At 48.7% G+C, this 25,017-nt stretch overlaps 2 protein-coding genes across 7 annotated transcripts; one reads left to right on the forward strand and one right to left on the reverse strand.

Moving 5' to 3' along the window:
• Positions 1 to 5,744: 5,744 nt before the first annotated feature.
• LOC112909393 (leukocyte immunoglobulin-like receptor subfamily B member 3) lies at positions 5,745 to 13,640 on the forward strand. 5 transcript variants are annotated; one of them, XM_072758727.1, is made up of 14 exons: positions 5,745 to 5,925; positions 6,461 to 6,651; positions 6,791 to 7,095; positions 7,287 to 7,375; positions 7,594 to 7,629; positions 7,793 to 8,077; positions 8,229 to 8,528; positions 8,755 to 9,036; positions 9,340 to 9,639; positions 11,041 to 11,169; positions 11,520 to 11,562; positions 11,639 to 11,676; positions 11,900 to 11,949; positions 12,430 to 13,640. In XM_072758727.1, exons 4-14 carry the CDS (start codon positions 7,327 to 7,329, stop codon positions 12,607 to 12,609), a joined length of 1,692 nt encoding a protein of 563 aa, XP_072614828.1. In that variant the 5' UTR covers positions 5,745 to 5,925; positions 6,461 to 6,651; positions 6,791 to 7,095; positions 7,287 to 7,326; the 3' UTR covers positions 12,610 to 13,640. The 5 variants fall into 5 exon arrangements, 2 of the variants coding, with proteins under 2 accessions (XP_072614828.1, XP_072614834.1); XR_012001693.1 differs by lacking the exon at positions 5,745 to 5,925 and having other exon boundaries at positions 6,458 to 6,651; positions 11,900 to 12,124; XR_012001695.1 differs by lacking the exons at positions 5,745 to 5,925; positions 6,461 to 6,651 and having other exon boundaries at positions 6,949 to 7,095; positions 10,906 to 11,169; positions 11,900 to 12,124.
• RPS9 (ribosomal protein S9) lies at positions 13,626 to 20,314 on the reverse strand. Of its 2 annotated transcripts, XR_012001717.1 has the most exons (6): positions 19,700 to 19,769; positions 19,432 to 19,547; positions 19,196 to 19,318; positions 14,706 to 14,892; positions 14,448 to 14,624; positions 13,626 to 13,884 (listed from the first exon to the last, which is right to left on the reverse strand). XR_012001717.1 is itself a non-coding variant. In XM_025985343.2 (5 exons), exons 2-5 carry the CDS (start codon positions 19,526 to 19,528, stop codon positions 13,707 to 13,709), a joined length of 585 nt encoding a protein of 194 aa, XP_025841128.1. In that variant the 5' UTR covers positions 19,529 to 19,547; positions 19,700 to 20,314; the 3' UTR covers positions 13,626 to 13,706. The 2 variants fall into 2 exon arrangements, 1 of the variants encoding a protein (XP_025841128.1); XM_025985343.2 differs by lacking the exon at positions 14,448 to 14,624 and having other exon boundaries at positions 19,700 to 20,314.
• Between the last annotated feature and the right edge of the window lie 4,703 nt (positions 20,315 to 25,017).

The following is a 25,017-nucleotide window of genomic DNA, read 5'->3' on the forward strand; positions in this document are numbered from 1 at the left end:
CAGCAGTGGGTTTCACTGACTTATTACCATTTTTCTGTTCTTGGTTTCATTAATTTCTGCCCCTTAACAGGCTCAGTTTGGGGTGAGTTACTCTTCGTTTTCTTGTGTCTTAAGATGAAAGGTTAGGTTAGTGACTAGAAATCATTATTTTTAAAAATATAAGTGCTTGCTTCTTGTACTTTCCTCCGAAACACATTAGCTGCATCCCACAAAGTTTTGAATGCTGTTTTCATTTTCATTCAGTTCAAAATAATTTCCAATTCTCCTCGAGTTCCTCCTTGACCCACAAATTATTTAGACGAGTGTTAATTTCTAAACAACTGAAGATTTCCCAGATTATCTTTCTAGTAATAGATTTTTAAAAAATATTTTATTTATTGATAGAGACACAGAGAGAGAGAGAGAGAAAGGCAGAGACACGGGCAGAGGGAGAAGCAGGCTCCATGCAGGGAGCCTGACATGGGACTCGATCCCTGGTCTCCAGGATCACACCCCAGGCTGCAGGTGGTGCTAAACCGCTGCGCCACAGGGGCTGCCCTAGTAATAGATTTTTTTTTTTAAGATTTTATTTATTTATTCATGAGAGACACAGAGATTAGAGAGAATTAGAGACAAAAATAATTAGATAAATTAGAGATAAATTAGAAAACATTGTTATTTTTATTTAAAATATTAGCTGATAGTTGTATAGATATTCAACAAAACTAAATGCAAAGCCACAATGTTTTCTTTTTTTAAATATATATTTTAAAGATTTTATTTATTTATTTATTCATGAGAGACACAGAGAGAGAGAGGCAGAGACACAGGCAGAGGGAGAAGCAGGCTCCATGCAGGGAGCCGAATGTGGGACTCGATCCCGGGTCTCCAGGATCACGCCCTGGGCCGAAGGCAGGTGCTAAACCACTGAGCCACCCGGGCTGCCCTAGTAATAGATTTTAATGTAAATTCCATTAGGTTCTGGAAAGAAGTGATGTAGGATATTAATTCTTTTGAATGTGTTAAGCTTTGTTTTGTAACCAAGGATACAAGCTATCTTGGCCAATAATCCATGTGCACTTGAAAAGACTGTATTTTGCTGTTGGTTGGGTGCTCTCTGTGTGTCAATTAGGTCAAGTTGGTAGATAGTGTAGTTAAGGTTTTCTATATCCTTGCTGATTTACTATCTATTTGCTCCATCATTTATTTTTTTTAATTTTTAATTTTATTTATTTTTTATTTTTTTAAAATTATTTATTTATTTATTTATGATAGTCACACACAGAGAGAGAGAGGCAGAGACACAGGCAGAGGGAGAAGCAGGCTCCATGCACCGGGAGCCTGACGTGGGATTCGATCCCGGGTCTCCAGGATCGCGCCCTGGGCCAAAGGCAGGCGCTAAACCGCTGCGACACCCAGGGATCCCCTGCTCTATCATTTATCAAGAGAGGAGTGTTAAAGTCTGTGACCATAACTGTTTACCTATTTGTCCTTTCATTTCTGACAGTTTTTGCTTTATGTATTTTGAAGCTCTGTGGTTTTGTTCATACACATTTAGGAATACCATGTCTTTTTGATGAATTGACCTTTTTATTCCCAATAACTTTCTTATTCAAAAGCCTACTTGATCTGGTATCTTTTACTGTATGGTCTTGGACAGTATGGCCACTGTGGTAGATGGAAAGCTGCTGCTACCTCCCAATTCCCAAAGGTGTCAATGCCCTCATCCCTGAAACCTGTGAGCATGTTACCTTACAAGCTAAGGGGACTTTGAAAATGTGACTAAAGTAAGTACCTTGATATGGGAACATTACCCTTATTTTTTGGGTGAACCCGGTGTATTCAGAGGCTTCTTATTAGAGGGGGCCAAAGGATCAGAGTCAATGGAAGGGGAGGTGAAGACAGAATCAAGAGGCTGCAGTGATGGAAGGAAGGGGTAGGGAGCCATATGCCACATGCAGTCTCTGGAAGCTGAAAAGGCAAGGAAACACATTCTCACTGCACAGCTACCAAAAGCAAGCAGCCTTGCTGATGCCTCGGTGTTAGCCCAGTGATTTTGTACTTGTGACCTCAAGAACTGTAAGACAATACATCTTTGTTGTTGAGTCACCAAGTTTATGGTAATTTGTTACACCAGCCATAGGAAATTAACACAGCCACTTAAGCTTCCTTTTGATTGATGTTTGCAAAATATATATTTTTTAAAATTTATATGAGATTTATTTTTTTTTTACATTTTTAAAATGTAAATTCAATTTGACAGCATATAACACTAAGTACCTTTACCTCCTGTAGACTGCACAGAGTTGGGTCTTGGTGGTAGTAATCCAGTCCTATAATCTCTGCCATTTAATTGTGCTTTCCCTATTTACATTATGTAATTACTGATATAAGATTGATTTTACATTTACCATCTTATTGTTTACTCTGTTTGTCTCCCTCTTACTTATCGTTTGTTTTTCACTTTTCCCTCTCCTGCCGTCTTTTGGATTTCTAGAATATTTCTAAGTATTCCATTTTAACTTCTTTTGGGGGGGAGGGTGGAGGGAGGGGCAGAGGGAGAAGGAGAGAGAGCATCAGAAGCAGGCTCCATGCCCAGTGCAGAGCCCAACACAGGGCTCGATCTCATGACCCTGAGATCATGACCTGGGCCAAAATCAAGAGCTGGAGGCTTAACTGACTGAGTTTCCCAGGTGCCCTTATCTATTGGTGTTTTAACTATAACTCTTTGTATATTGTTTTTAAAGTGGCCACTGTAGGTATTATACATACCTAATTTCAGAGTCTACATAGAGTTAATATTTCACCTCTTTCAGAAAAAATAGAAGCCTTACAAGTGTATAGGGCCTTCAACCTCACCCCCTTATGTTGCCGGTGTCCTATGTGTTACCTCTACATACATTCATACCCCACCAGAGCTTATCGGTTTTGCTTTCAACAGTCATACATGTTAATGAATGTAAGAGGACAGAAGTATGCTATTACATTTACCTAGATATTTACCTTTTTTTCTTCCCAGTTTCCCTCCAGAATTAATTCCTTTCTGCCTGAAGACTTACCTTATCATCTCTTGTACAGCAGAGCTGCTGGCAACACATTCTCCCTGTGCTCCTTCCTCTAAGAATGATTTTATTTTGCTTCCATTCATGAACAATATATCCAGAAGAATTCTAGGTTGGCTCTCAGAACTTTAAAGTTGATGATTTCTGACAAAGGTTGATGATTTCTGACATTAAATCTGTTATCACTCAAATCGTTTTCCATCTTTATGTAATGTGGCATTTTCTCTACTTTTTTTTTCTTTTTTGGTTTTGACTAGTTTAATTATGTGTGTGGGTGGCTTTTTAAAGCTTATCCTATTTTGCATTTGCTGAGCATCTTGGACATGTAAATGTATGACTTTCAACAAACCTGTGAAATGGACAGTTATTTATTTCTTCAAACTTTTTTCTTTATTGATATCATTCTCCTTTTGCTGGCAGATCAATTATATAAGTTATCTCACAAATCCCTGAATCTGTGTTCATTTTTTGAAATCTTTTTTTTCTCTACTGTTCAGATTATATTTCCCTTGTTCTGTTTTCAATTTCGCTGATTGCCTTTGTCATTTTCATTCTGTCATTAGACACAAGGAATTTATTTCAGTTACTGAATTTTTCAGTTCTAAAATTTTCTTTTTTTCTGCCTCTTATTTCTTTGCTGAGAGAATTCTATTTTTTCCATTTATTTCGATAGTGTTTGCACTTATTTTATGAAGCTCGATTATAAAAATGGCTTTATGGCCACCTGGTGGCTTGGTTGGTTCAGCATCTGACTCTTGATTTTGGCTCAGGTCATGACCTCAGGGTCATGAGATAGACCCCTCATCAGGCTCTGTGCTCAGTGGGGAGTCTGCTGGAGATTCTCTCTCTCTCTCCCTCTGACCCTCACCCCACTCTCTCTCCAATAGATAAATCAATCAATCTTTTAAAAACTGGCTTTAAATTGTTGGTTAACTCAGAGTTGGTGTCTGTTATTTTTCCTTTGAGTATCATTACTGAGACTTTCCTGTTTCTTTGAAAATTAATTACGTTAGAAGGCACTGGGTTCTGATAAAATCTTGTGGGGAATGTGGATTTTTGTTTCTTTGAGCAGGTTATCAGTCTGGCTAGGTACTGACATTTTGATCTGCTTTCGAGGATGCGGTTCCCAGTAAGTTTGGCTGTCACAGCCCATGCTGACCATTTCTCTGGTTTCATTTCCAAAATAACCCTTAACAACAATATCTGATTACTGCCACTTTATTATTCTCTCATTTCCTCCACTAAAATGAAGGACAAATGTGTCTTAGGACCTAGTTATTCTATTTTCCATGTGTCAGATTATATCCTTTTGGTTTCTATTTTTATGATATTCAGTTGCGTTCTGGGATACTTCCTGAGTTTCATTTTCAAATTCCATTTTTCAATTCCAATTTTATGATCAGCTATCTAATATCTATTATGGAATAGATCTTTGGAATCCTTCTATTCGACTAATGAGTTTTTATTTATGACATTTTCTTAGCATCTTTTTTCCCACTAAACCCTTCTTGTATCATGAATGTCACAACTTCCTTTAACTGTTTGAGGATTTAAAGCATGCTTATTTTTAAGTCTCTTCTCAATTTTCAATTTATCTCCCTGGCCTTCATTGGGAATTCCCACACTGACTGGATCTGTACTCTATTTTTCATGGCATAGTTGATCATATATACCTGGTCATTTTGCCACTGAGCTAACCCTTCACAGAAGTCATTATCCCATTTTCCTGCACTATGAAGTTCTAAACAAGTGGTCACCTTGAAACTGCTTCAGATTTATGATTTGCAGGTGTTCCAAACACAGGATTCTAGCAATGCATGGATTATTTAAAACTGACCTCCATACTACAGTGATACCTGCCCATATTGTACTGGATATTTTTTGCTCATACCTGGAGAAAGGAGCTGAATTCTGAGCATGACCTCAGATCACCGAGTGGAGATACTACAGCCTCCGTTTAGACAGGCAGCAGAGTCAGAGCTCCTAGCTTCATACCAGGAATTCTGTTTCCTATGGGGCTTTGCTACTTGTCTCCGTAGGTACACAGCAAACCAGGTCCTGGTTCCCATCTGTGGGACCCATCACCAAGCCTACTCAGCATTGGTTTCTAGTTATGTCTAGGGATTCACTCTACATTTCGGGGGCTTTAGTTATTCTAGTTTGACTGTGGCCACATATCTTACAAACCTTTATCTGGCATTTATATGTGTTTGCAGTGAATGTTGGTTATGGTCTTCAATCTGCCCCATGATACTAACTCTGACACTGCAGTCATCTCAATGCCTACAAGTTACACATGAAACTACCCCGGCTGGAGCCCCTCCATGTCTCAGACACCACAGCAATCCTGAGAGGAGAGGCCACTATTTCGTCACTATGAAGAACAGAAGACTCAGAAAGGGTAAGTATCTGCTAAAGATTGACAGTAGTATTTTAGCTCTAACTTTAATTAAACCTCTGAATTACCTCTAACTCGTGCTCTTACCCTGTGCCTGGAGAAGTAATTCCCAGTATGGGATGGAGAGCCCTGCCCAGGGGAAGACAGAGCCCTGAGGAGGCAGAAATGACTCAGGTTTAAGAGTGATGAAGAGAAAGATGGTGCTGACTTACAGAAATAAGGAAGTCAGTGAAGGGAAGTGTGGGGTACAAAGAAAATCCACAATGTCAGGGTAGGAGGAAGGGTCATGCTTCCTTCTGAGAAATGATGATCTGTCTTCAAATCACCTCCCAGTCCCTGCCTCTTCCTGGGTCATCCTCCTGGGATGGCCCCACTGGCTCCTCCAGGCAACAGACGGTCTCTGGATACACACCACCATCCCTCTTGAGACCTTCTTAAAAATGTCCAACCCATCGCAAGACTCAAGAAGTCTGTGTGCGTCAGCAGGTCAGCCACCCCACTGCTCCTCCCAGCAGGCCCCCCTCTCCCCATTGCATTCCTCTCACCACCTCTAGATTAGAAGACCCTACTAATCACCAGGCTGGGCTCATCCTGTGGGATGCTCAAAACCCTCCCCACACTCTCCTTCAGAAAGATATAAGTTGCACTATCTCATCTATAAGGCTGTGACCATCAGGCCAGAGCTAAACCCACTAGCCCCAGCAAACACAACTCCCCTCCCACCCAAATACCTTCCCAAGCAACACACCCTGAGCTCCTCAACAATTCCACGCCAATCTGAACCTGGCCAACTCCTCCCCAACCTGCCAGATGGAGAAGCCATCCTGGCTCGTTCTGCTCAACTGTACATGTGTTTTGTATGATAGGTTCATGTAAGGCTTAAATACTGATCAGCACAACCCAGAGACCACATGAATGCTGGGGTTTTACTACTAATTGTCAGTATTTCCTACAGTGTTAGTCTTTTCCAGACAGAAATTTGTTTGACTCTCTGCTGGTTCTTCCCATTGCCTTAAAGTAGAAATCCCAAATGCTTACTTGGGGCTCAAAATCCTGCATGACAAGGTCCTGGCCTCCTGATCACTCTCGGTTCTGAGAACAGCTCAAGATCTTTCTGGTTGAGGATGTCCCCCACTCTCGTCTCTGCATACCCCTGGCTTGTGCCTTCCATCATTCCATCCCCCAGAAGGACCTCTCATGACCGGGATCCAGGTTGTATGACATCTACATGTTACCAAATCTCATGGTTCCCGGTTTCTTTTTTCTTCCAACTTGGAAGAGTCTTATTAGACCATAGTAGAATTGTTTTATCCCCTAAATATTTGTATTGTCTGTTGGTCACTAATCATAGCACATGAGTCCAGGGAAGGAGTGTGTCACCTCAACAATGAATCTCCAGTGCTGGGGACCATGACTGGATGTGATGACCTCTCACTAAACATGCTTGATTGCCAGCCTCGTAGAAGGAAGGAAAAAATTTGCATTTACAGAAACTCAGGAAAGGGAAGTGTCTCAGCCTGGGTCACACAACCTCTGTGACAGGCAGGGGCAGAACTGGAACTGACATTGGACTGGCTCCCAGGCCCTGCCCAACCTCCCCAGCCTGGAGACCGGGTACAATGGCCACTCTCTGGACATGGGATCCGTGAGGAAAAGGTAGAGGGAATGGGGTCTGGGGAGACTCACATCTGGTCTGCAAGGTCCCAGGGATTTCTGCTGTGGGGCCACTCTTCAGGGAGAGCAAAGCAAGGCCCTAGGCAGGGCTGTGAGGCTGCTCATGAGAGACCCATGACGGGGAACACAGGGCCTGGGCCCTGTCACCCCCTGAGTATCTGTCCATCTTGTAGGCTCTAAGGACTTTATAAGCTGTCTGCACCTCTGGGGACCATGGGAAGCAGCACCAGCACCCTGAACCTCACTGTCCTTCTCTACCTCGGTAAGATCTTTGGAAAACAGAAGGGATGGGGTTGTCCTCTCCCTACTCCCAAGTCCTGGTCCCTGGGAGACCCCAGGTTGGGGAGAATCGGAGGGGGCAGAACTTCTGGGGGAGAAGTGTAATGTGCCCCAAATGTGACCCCAGTGCCCAGGGGCCCACCCAGGCCTGGAGCAACTACGTGTGGGTGGAGGGACCCATTCACAGGCACTCTCTTCCAGGGCTGTGTTGGGGACCATGGGACCAGGCGCAGGCAGGTGAGTCCTCCCCAGACATCCTACTTCTGCCCATAACCCCAGGACAGCTGGGGGCAGAGGGTCAGGGATGATGATGACCAGTGTGGGAGGGGCCTTGGGGTGGCAGGGGGGAAAATAAGGCGTGAATGGCACCTTTGCAACTATGCCTCTAATTCCTTTCCAGGGACCCTCCCCAAGCCCTCTATCTGGGCTGACCCAGGCCTCATGGCCACCAAGGGGAGCCTTGTGACCCTCTGGTGTCAGACGTCTCTGCAGGCTGATGCCTACTATCTGTATAAAGAGAGGGTCTTTGGATATTTGTCCATGGAGATCTCCCAGGATTCCAAAACCAAAGCCAGTTACTCCATTGGACTCGTGAGCACACATGAGGCAGGGCGATACCAGTGTGCATATCAGAGCAGGAAGAGCTGGTCACAGCGGAGTGACTTCCTGACCCTGGTGGTGACAGGTAAGGGCAGGTGCTGACCCGACCTCTGGGGCCCCTCCTCCAGGCTGAAGAGAATGGAATGTGGTCTCAGGGGACCCCTTGCTCAGCACAGAGTACATGGAGTACATGGGTTGCCTGCCTGCTGTAACATAGCTCCCTCCTTCTCTCTCAGGAGCATTTGGGGCACCCACCCTCTCAGCTAACCCAGGCCCTGTGGTGGCCTCAGGAGTGAACATGTCCCTCTCCTGTAGTTCAAGTTACCCATGGTACTCATTCCATCTGCTGAAGGAGCAGGGAGCTGATGTGCCCCAACACCTGGAATTGATGATCCGTCGTGAGAAATACCGGGCACTCTTCCCTGTGGGCCCAGTGAACACCTCCCATGGGGGGACCTACAGATGCTACATTTCTGAACAGTCGTACCCGTATTCATGGTCACACCCCAGTGACCCCCTGCACCTTCAGGTCACAGGTGAGGCAGCCCCTGCTGCACCCCATCTTTCTCCTGGGCCCATATGACTGACCTAAGCCATATGCCCAATGGAGCCCTGGGAGTGATGCAGGGTGGGTGACACTGGCCTCCTAGGGCCAGAACTACAGGTTGGAGGCTTTGGGAGGGACCCACGGTAGCTTCATGTAGGCCTTGGGCCCAATGCGGGGTCTGGGTCCCCTCAGTGCCACTGTGCCCTTCCATGCAGGTGCCTACCGGGAGCCCTCCCTCTCAGCTCAGCCAGGCTCATTGGTACAGTCTGGAGACAACCTGACCCTGCAGTGTCGCTCAGAAGCTGGCTTTGATAGATTCGCTCTGACCAAGGATGAGGAGCTCAGACCGGCCCAACATCTGGATGGTCAACCCAGCCCCTACTTCCCCCTGGACCCTGTGAGCCGCACCCATGGGGGCCGGTACAGGTGCTACAGTGGACACAACCTCTCCTCCACGTGGTCAGCACCCAGTGCCCCTCTGGACATCCTGATCACAGGTGAGGAGTCCCCTGCCCCATGTCCTGTCTGCTGAAGGCTCAGGGGCCACTGTCACCCCTGGGTGATGGGGTCCGGGGAGAGGGTCAGGAGCACAGGCTCAGATGGGGCCATGTTCTAGGGACAGGGGCTGAAAAATGGCCGGTGAGGGTCATGGAGATGAAGGACATCCACTCAGAGAGACAAGAGGAGCTGAGAGGGGTCCCACACAGAGTCTCTGGAGAGATGAAGGTGGTCCCCCAGCTGGGTCAAGGGCGTATGTGGAGAGGCAGGCCTCTACACATCACGACCTTCCTTTTCCCCAGGAATATACCCAAAACCATCCCTCTCAGCCCAGCCTGGGCCTTCAGTATCCTGGGGAGAGAATGTGACCCTGCAGTGTCGCTCTGAGATCTGGTTCAATACCTTCCACCTGTCCAAGGAGGGGTCCCTTGCTCCTCCCCAGCACCTTCATCTGCAGGACACAGCTATACCATATGAGGTCAACTTCACCCTGAATCCTGTGACCTCAGACCACCAGGGGACCTACAGGTGCTACAGCTCACACAACTCCTCCCCCTACCTGTTGTCAAGTCCCAGTGACTCCCTGGAGCTCCTGGTCTCAGGTGAGGGGCCCCTGACCCTCTCCCTCTGTGTCCTCATGGTCAGCTCATGGACCTGCTCACAGGGCAGTGCTAGGCTGGGATGGGAGTGAGGGGTCACAGAATTAGGAGATCATCCAGAGGGGACCTCAGCTCTCAGAGGGATAGTCAGGACAACACCATCCCTGACTTCTCCCCTTCCCCTGAGGCCCTGTAGTGACAGGGGAGTGACGTAGACTGGAGAGGACTCAGGGCTGACAGAAGGGAAGGCCAGAGGCCCTTCCTGCTCATTCTCCTCCAGTCTCCAGTCCTAGGAGCCGCTCCTCCAGAGACACCAACACCAGTGTGACCAGCAGAGGCTGGACCCCTGGAGGGACCAAGGTCACCCTCTCTGGCATGGCTTGTGTCTGAGGTGACCACAGGGCTCTGGGGTCTCTTAGCCTGGGACGGATCGCAGGTGGAGTGAGGGCAGAGAGAGGGTGGGGCCCAGCTGGGGAGGAGCCCTGCTCCTCCCACCCTGTCCGGGTCCCCAGGAGGCTCTGAGGATGCACCCCTCTTACCACACGGGGTAAGCAGGGTCGCTGTCAGGAGGTGGTGGGTGGGAGGAGCTAGGCCTCGGCTTGCCTCAGTCACTTCCTGAGATTACACCCCAGAGAAGTTGCTTGTCACTGGGACAATCCCTCTGATAGCAAACGCGACTGCAAAGTGCAAGAAGGTGGTTTCATCACTGTGTGGGACCAGGGGCGGGGTGGGTGAGTGGGCACACACACAGGGGGAGTCTGACTTCTCCTTCACAGATGGCAAGGGGGGCTCAGCCTGAGAGTGGCTGTGGAGTCTGGGCAAGAACAAGGCTTGGAAGTCACACCCCCAGGTTCAGCCCTCAGCTCTGCTACTTCCCAGCTGCGGGATCCTGGACAAGTCACATCCCTCTCCCAGGCCCAGGCCTAGGCTCACGATCTGCACAACAGGGCTCCCACCACCTCCCTCAGGGCTCCTGTGAGATTTTGGTGAAAGCCGTCAGCCCCCCACAGGTGCACACACTCCAGGTCCCCACAGGTTCCTCTGCGGGTGTCAGGCTGTGCAGTGCAGGAGACAGGCCTGGGCTTGGGTTTGGTGGGCAGGTCTCCATTTCAGGGTTCTGCCCAGAGGGTAAGGGGACAGCATGAAGAACCCCAAAATCCCACAAGGGAACCCTCACCCCTGGTTCCAGTCCCAGCCCTGCCACCTCCACGCTGGGCAACCTGAAACACGTGATTGACCTCTCTGTGCCTGTTTCTGTCCGTGGAGCAGATGGGAGGAACAGCAATCCCCTGCTGCATTGCATGATGGTTGTCAAAGTCAGAGGGGAGTGTAGAGAGCCCAGCAGGTGCCTGGCACACAGTAGACGCTCAGTTACATGGCATCACTGACTCATTCATGCTGTAGCTCCTGCTCAAGCCTCAGACCAGTACCTGTACATCCTTGTTGGGGCCTTAGTGGCCTTCGTCCTGCTGCTCTGCCTCCTCGTCCTCTTCCTGGTCCGACAGTGGCATCGAGGCAAAGGCAGGAAGCCGGGTAAGGAGCTGAAGGGCCCCAGGGTTAGTGGTGCCCCATGGGCTGACCGAGGGTGGGCTCAGGGCAGTGATCAGAGGAACCCAGAGAGGTGGGAAGGCCAGCGTAGGACTCCAGGATCTCCCAATGAGAAACCCAGAAAGAGGGGTCCATGTGAGTATACTTGTGAATATTTCTTTTGCCTTTTCAAGCTTATGAAATGTTTGAACACACATACAAGCTTTGTTTTTTAGAACCCTTTCCTCTTGAATTCTACTTGGTGATGGGCAGGGAATATGTAGAGCCTCAGCTTAAGGTGGCCCCAGGGGGGTTCCCAAATGGGGGGCCTGAGGCTGATTTCCCACTTCCTGCAGCAGTGGCAGCAGCAGTGCCTGAGGACAGAGGCCTTCCCGGGAGGTAAGACCTGTCCCAGATCCCGCTCCCGCTGGCTAGTGGCCCACTCACCGCCCCTAACACCCCCTCTCCTCCCCAGCTCCAGTCCTGCTGCCACCACCCAGGAGGAGAACTTGTGTAAGGGGAAGTGTGGAGCTGCCGGGGGCTGGGGGTAGGGGGGCCCAGAGACGTGGGGGATGGTCAATGGAGGCAGGGATTGGCGGGAAATGGATCTGATCTGGTGCGGTTCAGCATCTGATTCTGTGTGGCTTTGTAACATCACTGACCCTCTCTGGGCTCCTGCCATGTGAGATCTCAGGGCATCCTAGTAAGAGGGGCCACCTTGTTCTGTTCTCACCAGATGCCGTCATAAAAGACACGCAGCCTGAGGACAGCCAGCAGGAGAGCCAGGTGAACTCCCTGTGCTCCTGACCAGGGCACCCCCCGCCTCCCTGTACATGCTCCACCCCACAGTGGGCCTTCCCTTCTGGAAGCACCGCGGTCTGTGGTGCTGCGACCTCACTCCCCCTGGCCTCCTCTGATCTCCAGCTGTTGGGACATTTGGGTCGAGTGGGCAGAACTGGAGGTGAGGACTGAACAGCCTGTGCCCTGCCCCCACAACCTATGGGCTGGTTCACAGTTCACACTGGGCTGAACCCCTTGCCGGGGTGCCGGGGTCTGTCCATCCCTCCAACTGATGGCCTACTGCAATCCCTTCCTCCAGATTCCCACGGCCAACCACCCATGTCTGCACCACAGGCATTTCAACTTTGTACCCCGCCTCCCCAGATACCCTGACTGCAAGAGGGCAGGAGTGGGCTCAGGGCCCTCAGACCCCCAGAGAGCACATCCTCTTCTCAGCCACGTGCCTTTCCTCTCCCCCTGCTCCAGGTGGCCATATCTGAGGACCAGCAAGATGTGATCTATATCCAACTGAACCACCTGACCCTCGGACAGGAAACAAGCACATCCTCTCCCTCCCAAGGACAGGAAACAAGCGCATCCTCTCCCTCCCAATCAGAGGAGCTCCCAGAGGAGCCCAGTGTGTATGCTGCTCTGGCCTTCCACTAGCCCAGAAGGACTCAGACCCCACACTCCAGAGGTCCTAAGACTCCCTACAGGGACCCCGGAAGGCACAGGAGCTGCTCACAGCAGGTACCACTTGACCCCAGCCAGCCTGGAGGCAGGACAAGGAACACCAGGAACTTCCTGGGGTCTTATGAGTTGACTGCTTCCAGAATTCCCATCAGTACACAGCTCATCTTAGAGTTTCTGTAAGATGCCAAGGAAATGCTAACACCATTTATTACCACATGGCAACCTTGTGGTGTTGGGGAACCCAGCACTAAGTTGCAAGGACTGGGGGACCTCCTGCAGGCTCCATGGCAGCCTGGCAGCGTCCCAGGCCATCACTGACCTCAGAGCCCAGCAGTGCCACAGTCCTTGAGGCGTTGCTCAATGCCAGGGGCTTTGTGTTTCCGGAGACCAAGCCCCTTCCTCCTCTGCCTGATCCAGCTTCTCAGCAAGACAGAGAAAATGGAAGCCAGTCTCCTTCCTGACTCACCGGGTTCACAAACTCCAGATGCAGGGGGGAGGGAGCAGGGTGCCTCAGCTATTTTCCCGACCACACCGAAATAAGCTTTGAAACTGGCCTGTCCTTCCTGTCCAATGCTCTCCAGCAAAACCCAATTAAACTGTTTCATTCTCACTTGTAACCCATGGTTCAGCGCTCAGTTGCCAACCTGAACCTGACTTCTTTTTGCCAAAGGCTAGAAGGGCTGGGCTGACCATGACAACCAACCTCCACCCATACTTCCCCTGCTGGAAAGGGCTCCCTGCTCACCACCATGCAAATAGGTGGCTTGAAAACTTCCCCCTAGCACAGCTGGCATCCCCACTGAAATAAGGAAGTGGTGTGTTTGTGTTGCTCAGGAGGGTACCAGATCATACCCATGCCCCAAGGAACAAGGACCACCTGCTAGTAGGCTCCCCGGGACCCTCCAGGGAGGGTCCTGGTTGGAGGACCCAGCTGTCATCTTTTCCCACCACAGGGAGCTGTATGTTCAGAACAGGGAGACACACCAATAAACGATTCCAAAACACTTGTTTTATTATTGGTCTAGAAAACTAGATAATCCACGGGCCCTGAAAGGGATGGAAGGGTGGGTTTAGTCCTCCTCTTCGTCATCACCGGCTCCAGCCCCACCCTGGCCCTTCTTGGCATTCTTCCTCTTCACGCGGCCTGGGCGGCCACCCCCATATGGAGAACGGAGGGAGAAGTCGATGTGCTTCTGGGAGTCCAGGCGGACAATGAAGGACGGGATGTTCACTACCTGCTTTCGGACCCTGGAGGGGGGATGGCAGGTGAGGGATTGAGAGGTCAGCGTCTCCCCTCTGGTGTTCTTCCCCTCTAGCACCTGTGTGTTCTGTAGAGCTTTAGAATGTCACTCAACTCACACGCATGGAACTTCCTGTTTGCGTTGTGGATGCATTCAGGAGGAACTCAAACAAGACCACAAAGGACGGAGGGGAGCCAGTGGCAGTCAGTAATTCCAGGGTCTGATTTTCAAAGTGAAGTGTGCCAGACACTGGGCTTTACTATCTAAGGAGCAGCCTTACTGTCCTTCACCTGAGACTCCAGTCTACAAAATCTGACAAAGGTCAAACTGAGCACCCGGATAAAAGACCCATCTGCCCTGTCTTCTTGAGCCAGCCAGACTCCCACAGGCCCCAGCACTTGACCATCAGACCATGGACTATGGTCAACTCACCAACACAGACAGTGTGCCAGGACACGATGACCACCAGGCTCCTGAATGATTCCACAAGTGGGCCCAACTGAACCCACACACCCACCCAAACCAGGCCCAATGACTTCTCTCTTCACCAGGCACACCGAGAACGGTTACCTGTCTGGCTGCATGCATGCCTGTAGAAGCCTTCGCAAGGTGTACGGCTTAGGCCGCAGTGACCCTTGCGCTGGGCTACGGGGCAGGGGATGAGGCTCTCCCCAGCAACCCATGAGCACTTTGCAGGTGTCAATCTGTACCCTCAAGGTGTGTTCACACCTTTGTCACCTCCGAGGGCTGCATAGGGGATAAGGACAGCAAGCTTAGTGAGGGCAACCACCAAGGGGGATGGAGAAGATAGACCCCTAGATGTGTTACCTGATATGGCGCTGGCGGATCAGCACACGGGCATGGTGGATGGACTTGGCCAAGCCCAGCTTAAAGACCTGGGTCTGCAGGCGTCTCTCTAAGAAATCCTCGATCTTCAGGCCCAGAATGTAATCCAACTTCATTTTGCCCTCATCCAGCACCCCGATGCGTACAAGTCGCCGCAGTAGGGCATTACCTGATAGGAGGGGAAGGAAGCACTGATCACTTTAGACGTCTTGGATTCAAACCCACCTCTTGAAGAGCTCCATTATCATGGAGCTGTGATTCGAGCAGGAAGTTAAGAACCAATTCTGATAAAAGATTTTAACATAGAGCCACTGTGTAACCTCTGCAGTCCTCACAAAATCCAAAGGCAAATCATAATGACCATACCCATCTTACCAGGAGAGCAGGTGACCACACACACCTCTGCTCTCATCTGAAAAAGGAGTAGAACCTTCCCTGGAATTGTCAGGAGAGAAATGACACAATCCCTGCAAAAGGACTTAGTAACCCCTGTAAAACTAAACACCACCCTCCTTAGCGATAATACTAGACTGTCAGTACCTAGTTTGTAGGCCTGAGAAAAATCCCCAACTGGCCACGTGTTTGAGTATCTGTTACTTGATTTACTATTTTATCTGTGGTTTTCCACTAAAAAATTATCGTGTGATTTTAACAATGCATGGCAAGAAGTGACCCAGCAGCCCCAGGCACAGGAGGCCCTGCTATGTGTCCATGGCTCCAGACGGCTCCACGGGGGACTGCCCTTAGGACCCTGGGGGCAAACCCTGGCCCCAGAGTTCATACTCACTGGGATTACCAGACTCCTAGCAAATCAACACCTTGTCATGGGTTAAAGGCCCAACCCTTTCCCCCGTGCTTTCCCTTAAAGAGGATGTTATGAAGTAACCATTATTTCTATTCAAGCAAGCTCCATATTATTGGTCATCTCCAATATTCTGTGCATCGTGACCTCTTGCCCCCAAGGAAAGCTGCAGGACTTTATGAAGACACTGAAAGTCTTAGCACACTTAACGGAAAAGAGATAGGATCAAAATGGAGAAACAGTATCTTTCCCAATACCCCAAATTGTAACATGGCTTCATTTTTTTTTTTTTGCAGTAATAAGCGTTGAACTTAAGACGATATCTCCCATTTACAAAAACATCAAAGATTTAAAAATAGATTTAACCAAATGAAAAACCTGTATACCGAAAACGAAAATATTCCATAGTCATGGTCTGGGAAAATATTGTTAAAATACCCACACTACTACCCAAAATAATAAATAACTTCAATGCAATCTCTACCAGCATTCCAATGGTATTTTCCCACAGAAGCAGAAAAATCTTGAAATTTGTATGGAATCATAAAAGAGACCAAAGCAATCTTGAAAAAGAAAAAATGTTTGTAAATCATGTATCTGACAAGGGGTTGACACCAAAAATACAAGCTATTCCTACAACTCGATAGGGGGGGAGGGCAGAGCATCCAAATAGACATTTTCCCAAAGACCCAGAAGGCCAATGGCCAACAGGTGCTTATTATCACTGACCATCAGGGAAATTCCAATCAAAACCACAACGAGGTTGCCTCACACCTGTCAGAACGGCTAGGATTAAATGCAAGAGACATCAGTGCTGGTTGAGGATGTGGATTAAAGGGAATCCCTGTGCAGGGTTGGTGGGAATGCAGTGGCACAATCACTATGGAAAACAGTACGGAGGTTCCTCAAAAGACAAAAACAGAACGATGACACACAACAATCCCACTTCTGGGCATTTAAAAAATGTTTAAGAAATATTTTATTTATGAGAGAGAGAGAGAGAGAGAGTGGAAAGAGAGGCAGAGACACAGGCAGAGGGAGAAGCAGGCTCCATGCAGGGAGCCCGATGTGGGACTGGATCCCCAGTCTCCAGGATCACGCCCTGGGCCCAAAGACAGGCACTAAACCGCTGAGCCACCCACGGATCTCATACTTCTGGGTATTTATCCAAAGGATATGAAATCGCTAACTGGAAGAGAAGCTCCCTTGCAGATTATTTCCAAGGGCCACGACACAAACAATGTGAGAGCCCACGGATGGTTGAACAAGTAACAGAGGTGGTAAGATGCACACACTGGGGTGGCGGTGTGGGGGTATTCCTCAGCCACAATAAGAACAAAATCTCACCACCTAGAACGTGGATGGACCTTGAGGACACTGTGCCAAGTGGACTAAATCAATTCCCATGATCTTGCTTATACACAGACAACAAAACCATCATCACCACCAAAATACACATCAAGTTCATAGAGAATAGATTATGGTGGTTGCCAGAGGCACAGGGGGGATGGGTCAAGGTGTTCAAATAATAAACTTCCAGTTAGGATACTGAATATTGCTAAGTTGCTAAAATAACATTTTTTAAAACTTTGTGACAGAAATTAACTAGATTTATTGTAATCATTTCAGGCATATAGAAATATCAAATCACTGCTATACATCAAACCGTAGTTTAAAAAAACCCAGTTACATTCAAATACTAATACAAAAAAGATACTCATAGGCAATTGGGATTACCTACCAGTAAGACACTTAACGCCTTTTTGTTCTTATGCTAGAAAACACAAACTTGATGAGAATTCAAACTAATCTCTTTAGAGACTTCTAGGGAAAATAAGACCACCATCATCAGAAACAAACGTTATTTCTCGTTTACTATTAAACCACCTACACACTGAGGAAAGCCAGCATTCCATCAACACCAGAACAGCCTTATCTACATATAAGAACTAAAATAATTTTCAATGCACACTGAATAAACTTTGCATCTTCAACAGGAGTATGTCCAACCACTGAAAAATCACGTGGGCTCTGTTTGGCCAAAACAAGAATCAGGACATTTTACAAACGTAAAAGCAATGAGGACAATTCTCAGATGCATAAGTCTTTCCCTGTCATGACACAAAGCAACTCAAGCACCTCAGTTTCTGATCTGAAAAACGGATGCAATACCAGGTTCTTTACGGCTGCCGTGAGAATAGGATGAACCCTCCGCCACACATTGGCTGTTGGTCTCTTAAACAGGCAAGCAGAGAAGTTTTCTGCCCAAAGTCATAGGCCTCAGTGGGATGGATTGGACCCCAGGCTCTATGAATGAGACACCTCTCCAATAGACTGGCAGAGCTTCCAGGTTCCTCCTTCTTGTCCCTTGGAGTTAAATGCCTTATTTACTTGAAAGCCTATAACCTGTGGTGCTGCCTATCTCCTGTAACTCACTTCCCCTTCTGCCACAGGGAACCACAAGTACTCCTGGGTTACCTGCTGCTCAACCCCACCCAGTCGGCCACGTGAATGCTTATGCAACCAAGGACCTGACCTAGTAGCTCTATCTTCACAAAGTTCCTCCACCTTCAACTAGCTGTGGGATAAAGTCCCCTGCAAGCAACCACAGGGGAGGTTTCCTGAATTTTCAGAATTGTGTAATGAATCTGCAATGTTAAACCGCCTTCAAGTCCTCCTCAATATAGAAAATGAAAGACCACCCACACTTAACAGTGACAACTCAAGTTAAGTTTCCTTTTTAAGTATACACTGAGAAAGAAATCAAACTAGTAACTTTGAAAATTCAGGAAAAAAACCAGCCCCTCCTGCCTTTCACCATAAACCAAGATTCCCTAAGCTCAGGCCCAAAGCAACATCAGGATAGCCGTGAGGCAGCCAATTTTAGGGGTTGGCGCAAAACAAGCAACCTGTGTGGTAATTTACTCCCACGTAAGCACTTATAAAACACAAGCCACCTCCTTCCAAACCAGTACATTATCAAAGACCTTTACCTTTCACAGGTAGCATTTCAACCGTAGGCCAAGTTCCCTAAGCTTCCTCTAAAATCACAGCCCATCCCCACCGCAGTTCGCCCCCCAGTCCCACTACAGTGAAAGACCCTTGACTGCCCCTCTACCACTGTAAGGCTTCCATGCAGATCCAACGACTCAGAAGAAGCACTTTAAAAGAATGCAGTTAGGGATGCCTGGGTGGCTCTGGCTGAGCGTCTGCCTTTGGCTTAGGTCATGATCCTGGGATGGAATCCTGCATCAGGCTCCCTGCAAGGAACCTGCTTCTTCCACTGTCCCTCTCTCTCGTGAATAGTCTTAAGAAAAATAAAGGACTTAGGAAAACCTTGGGAAATTCCAGCTACTTTAACGTCACTGCCACCTCACAATAGAAAAGGTGTGTTAAAGTTTCAATGCGATCAGTCCTTGCTCCGGGAAGCCCTTCGCTAACACCTGTCTCAGAAAAGAAATTCAGGGACCTTAACCTGAATAGCTAGAGTGGAAGACTTTGGAAAGTACGAGTTTCTCCCGGAACACCCACCCACAGCCCCGGACCACCTCATCGGAGCGGGCAGTGCTGGGGAGCCCGGTGTCACGCACCCAAGGGAGAGGGGTACACCTGAATGCAGACCTGCTATCCCCACCTCATGGGAGACAGGCCCGTGCACGCTCATACACACCTTCGAACAGGCGCCGCGGGTCCTTCTCGTCCAGCGTCAGCAGCTCCCGGGCGGCCTTGCGGATCTTGGCCAGGGTAAACTTGACCCTCCAGACCTCACGTTTGTTCCGGAGCCCGTACTCGCCTGCGGAGACAGGGCGCTGGCTGGCGGGGGGCCGGGCTGGTGGCGCAGAGCCAGCACGCGGCGGCCTCGCCCACCCCTCACCCGGAAGCGGAAGCCGGGTCCAGGCTACTCACCGATCAGTTTCAGTTCCTGGTCGAGGCGCGACTTCTCGAAGGGCCTCCGAGGGGTCACATAAGTCTTACGACACACCCAGCTCCGGGCCACTGGCATGTTGGCTCCGCGCGTCCGCCTGCGCAGGAAGGCAAGAAGGGCCCGTGTGGGCGTGGACGGCGCCTACGCGGCCCCCTAGCGAACCCACACTCCCGCGCTGCAGTCTCATCTGACCGTCTCCGACCTCGCAACCCACCCCCTGACCCGCGGGCACAACACACTCCTCCTTACCGTAGGCTCCCAGACCGGAGAAAGAGAAGCACGCGGCCCCCCGAGCACGCTTTTATAGAAACGCCGCGGCCTGGTGACGTCAGCGCGCACGCCGCACATCTGCACCAATCAGAAGAGGCGTAGGCGGACGGGAAAAAGCATTCGAGACGAGAGGTTGGGCCAGAGCGACGAGCGCGTGCAGGCAGGCACGCCGGGAAGGGGGCAGTTGGCCCGCCCGGCTGGCGAGCCTGAGTTGGGAGCTGGTGTCGATGCTCCCGGGGCCGCAGTCGCTCCCGCTCGGTGGAACTGGGGCCTGGCGACCTTCCAGGAGGGGCCCCGGAAGTTCCTGAGCCCCGATGTGGCCGGCTCTCATGTCGGAGGAGGAGCGTCCTGCTGAAGCACGGCCGGAGCCAGCAGGGCGCACCTACACACCAGGTGCAGGTCGGGCAGCAGGTGCACAGGCCCGGCCTCGGGGGCACACGGGTGCCCTGCCCGAACGCGCCCCCCGCGTCCTCGCGTCCCGGCAGGACTGCAGTTCGACCTCCCTGGCGTCCTCATCCCAGGAGTTGGGCCTCACCTGAAGGCCCGCGCGCGCCTGGTGCCTTCGGCTCCCCGTCTGGCTCCCCGTCCGGGGGCGTCGCCCTCCTGCAGCGCAGGCCTCATTCACCGGAACCGCCGGGGGTAGCCTGCGGTTGCCTTTGGGTTTCCAGGACAGGAGAAATGTTTTGAAACTTATTGCTATGGTTGAAGCTGTGGCCTGTGTATACAATGGAATATTCCTCAGCCATTAGAAACGACGAATACCCATTTGCTTCGAGGTGGATGGAACTAGACGGTATTATGCTGAGTGAAATAAGTCATTCAGAGAAGGACAAACATTATATGGTTTCACTCATACGGGGAATATAAAAAGTAGTGAAATGGATTGTAAGGGAAAGGAGAGAAAATGAGTGGGAAAAATTAGAGGGTGACAGAACAGGAGAGACTCCTAACTCTGGGAAACGAACAAGGGGTAGTGGAAGGGGAGGCCGGCAGGGGGATGGGGTGACTGGGTGACGGGCGCTGAGGGGGACGGGATGAGCACTGGGTGTTATGTTGGCAAATTGAAAGCCAATACAAATTGTAAGTTTTAAAAAAATTTCTAACAGCAAAAAAAGAAAAAAGAAAAAAGTTCTTGCTACCTGTTGGCCTCCCCCTTGGTGCCATTTATCACCTGCAGGCACTTACACCATTTCTTGACCTCCTTTCTGGACATCTTACCCTTCCAGGGACTCTGGGATGACAGGCACACCCTGGGGACACTGGGGTCTTAGTTCTAGGCCTGCAAGAGAGCAGATGTTGCAAAAGAAAAATGAATTGTTTGGTTTCCCAGTGCATCTGTAAGTTCTGTTCATATTATATGGTGGTCTATTAGGTGTGGAATAGCAGTATGTCTAAACAACCACAATGTACACAAAATAAATATTTTATTGCTAACAAGTCCTAATCATCAACTGAGCTTTCAGTGGTAATCTTTCAGCTTCTGGAGGATCCTGCTGTTAGGAGTTAGACACTTAGGTGTCAGGACCAGGATTCCCCACAATAAAAAGGGACCAGGGACAGTGAATATAGAACTGCACTAGCATCCTATTTGACAGTTTAGACAAGACTGCAATAGCATCCTGTCTAGCAGCCTCTGCAGAAGTGACTTTTGCAAGACATCCTGAAACAAAACAACCATGAAACATGGGTTATGATCACAAGTTCAGGCAGTTCGTCTCAGATGTCAGCCCACAAGACCGTCAACATTCGAACAATAACCCAATAGGTAGATGGATGCATGATCAAAACTAATTGGCACACCTTAGCGGCCAATTCACAGGGGCATGTTCTCAGGATACTTAAGATAGTTCCTCCAAGGAGCTTATAAAACCCCCTAAATTGGAACGCCAAAATGGCAACCCTCTCGGCTCCCCTTCCTCCCTGGGAACTTTGTGTTATTGGTCAGTAAACTACTTTGTTGTCCACCACTGTTCATCTGGTCTACCTCTTCATTCTTTGAGGCAGCATGATCAAGAGCCATGAGCATTAAGGGAACAAAAATCCTGTAACATTTTCTCCACATTGTTGGCTGCTGACTGGTCAGGGTGGTGGGTGCTGAAGATGGGGTAGCTGGGGCAACTTCTTAAAATAAGACAACAGTTGGGGCAGCCTGGGAGGCTCAGAGGTTTAACGCCGCCGTCAGCCCAGGGCGTGATCCTGGAGACCCAGGATCCAGTCCCACCTTGGGCTCCCTGCATGGAGCCTGCTTCTCCCTCTGCCTGTGTCTCTGCCTCTCTCTGTGTCTCTCATGAATAAATAAATAAAACATTAAAAAAAAAATAAAGACAACAGTGAAGTTTGCCACATCAGTTGACTCTTCTGTCACAACTTCCCTGTGGTGGCTGATGCAGTTTGATAATGTTTTACCCTCAGTAGAACTGCTTTCCCAATTGGAGTCAATGCTCTAATACCCTGCCACTGCTCTACCAAGTGTATGTGATATTCTAAATCCACTGCTGTCGTTTCAACAATCTTCACAGCATCTTCACCAGGAGTCGATTCCATCTCCGAAAACCACGTTCTTCACTCATCCTTCAGAGGCAGCTCCTCATCTGTTTCAGTTTGACGATGAGCTTGCAGCAATGTGATCCCATCTTTAGGCTCCACTTCTAACCCAGGTTCTCTTGCTGTTCCCACCACATCTGTAGTCACTTCCTCCCATGAAGTCTTGAACACCTCAAAGTCATCCATGAGGGCTGGAATCAGCTTCTTCCAAACTCTGGTTAATATGGTTATTGGGAGCTCTTCCCACGAATCTCAAGTATTCTTTCTTTCTTTCTTTCTTTCTTTCTTTCTTTCTTTCTTTCTTTCTTTCTTTCTTCCTTCCTTCCTTCCTTCCTTCCTTCCTTCCTCTTTCTTTCTTTCTTTCTTTCTTTCTTTCTTTCTTTCTTTCTTTCTTTCTTTTCTTTCTTTCTTTTTCTTCCTTCCTTCCTTCCTTCCTTTCCTTTCTTTCCTTTCTTCTTTCTCTTTCTTCTTTTTTAAATAGGCTCCACACCCAGCATGGAGCCCAACACGGAGCCCAACACGAGCTTGAGCTGAGATCAAGAGTTGGATGCTTGACCAACTGAGCCACCAGGCGCCCCAAATCACAAGTGTTCTTAATGGCATCGAGAATGCAGAATCTCTCCAGAAGGCTTTCAATTGACTTTGCCCAGATCCATTAGAGGAGTCAGTGTCTAAGGCAGCTACAGCCTTACAATATGTATTCCGTTAATGCTAAGACTTGAAAGTTGAAATTACTCCTTGGTCCGTGGGCTGTAGGATTGGTGTTGTGTTAGCAGGCATGAACCCAGCATTAATCTTGTTGAACATCCCTATCAGAGCTCTTGGGTGACCAGGTGCATTGTCAGTGAGCAGTAGTATTTTGAAAGTATTTTCCCCCTCTCTGAGCAGTAGGTCTCAAGAGTGGGCTTAAAATATTCAGTAGTCGTGTTGTAAAGAGATGTGCTGTCACCAGGCTTTGCTGTTCCATTCATGGAGCCCAGGCAGAGGAGATTGCGCATCACCCTCAAGGGTCCTGGGAGCTTCAGAATGGTCACTGAGCACTAGCTCCAACTTTGAGCCAGCAGCTGCATGAGCCCCTAACAGGAGTTCTCCAGTCCTCTGAAGCTCTGAGGCCAGGCATTGACTTCTCTGTAGCCATGAGAGTCCTACATGGCATCCTCTGCCAGTAGGAGGCTGTTCCATCTACACTGGAAATCTGTGTGTCGTTCAGCCACCTTCACGGATCATCTTAGCTACTAGCTCTAGGTGACTTGCTGCAGCTTCTACATCAACACTGGCTGCTTCCCCTTGCACTTGATGTTATGGAGATAGCTTCTTTCCTCCCATGTCCTGAAGCACCTCTACTAGCTTCAAACTGGTCTTCTGCAGCTTCCAGCCTCCCTCAGCCTTCACAGAATTGAAGGGAGTCAGGGCCTTGCTCTGGATGAGCACTTTCAATATCCTTCACAAACTTTTCCTCTGCATTTACAGCTGGGCTGTCTGGCACAACAGACCTGGCTTTGGGCCTGTCTTGGCCATCGACCTATCTTCCTCCCTCAGCTTAATCGCTTCTAGCTGTTGATTTATTTTTTATTTTTTTTTGCTGTTGATTTAGAATGAGAAACGTGCAACTCTTCCTTTCACTTGGACACTTGTAGGCCACTGTAGGGGTATTAACTGGGATAACCTCAATACTGCTGTGTGTCAGGGAACAGAGAGTCCTGAGGAAAGGGAGAGAGATGGGGAACGGTGGGTTGGAACAGGAGTGAGAACATGCACATATATTAAGTTTGTCATCTTATGCAGGTGTGGTTTGTGGGGTCCCAAGCAATGACAATAGTAACATCAAAGATCACTGATCACAGATCACCATCACAATATAATAATGAGACTAAAGCTTGAAATATTGGGATTATTACCAAAATGTGACTCAGAGACAGGAGGTGATCAATGCTGTTGGGAAGCAATGTATTTGCTTGACGTAAGGTTGGCGCACACCTTCAGTCTGTAGAAAACGCAGTAACCTTGGAGCGTCATAAAGTGAAGTATGATAAGATGAAACGTGCCTCAATTGCATGGAGTTCCAACACCTCCTAACATTTCGTGAGCTCTGGGATTTAAACTAACTTATTCTTATATCTTAAAATATTGGTAGATTAACAGAAGGTAGCAAGCATCATTGGATGATAATTGGTGTATGTTGGCTTTCCCTTGTCTCAACTTTAAAATAATGTGCTGTGAATGCTCTGAAGGGAAAGGAGCCTTGCAGTTTCTGCCTTTCTGCCCTCATGCTGTGCTGGTGACCCCATCTCTGCTTTCTGTTCCTGATGCTCTGAAATTCCTGGTGGTACCACTTTCTTTCCAGGTCAAGAACTCCCTCTGGCTTATCGTCACAGCAGGTCTACTTGTGCTAAATCCTCTTAATTCCCTTCACCTAGAATGCCACCTCCTTCCTGCCTCCGAGTGTCTATGAGAAGCCCGCTGTGAGGTGCTGGTTCTGTCTCACTGCATTCAAGAGACTCCCTAGTCTTTTGTTTTCCTTACTTGGATTCTGATGCACCTTGACACAGGTTTCTTCGGCTTATCCTGTTTGCGGTTCACTGAGTTTTCATGAATGACCATTGGCACATTCGGAGAAATTAAAGAAAGACTTATTTCTTCTTCTTCTCCTCCTCATCCTCGTCCTCCTCCTCCTCTTCCTTTTCAGATTTTATTTTTAAATAATCTCTACACCTAACATCAGGCTCAAACTCACAACCCCAAGATCAAGGATT

The sequence above is a fragment of the Vulpes vulpes genome, chromosome 1, assembly GCF_048418805.1.
Source record: "Vulpes vulpes isolate BD-2025 chromosome 1, VulVul3, whole genome shotgun sequence".
Taxonomy (NCBI): Eukaryota; Metazoa; Chordata; class Mammalia; order Carnivora; family Canidae; genus Vulpes; species Vulpes vulpes.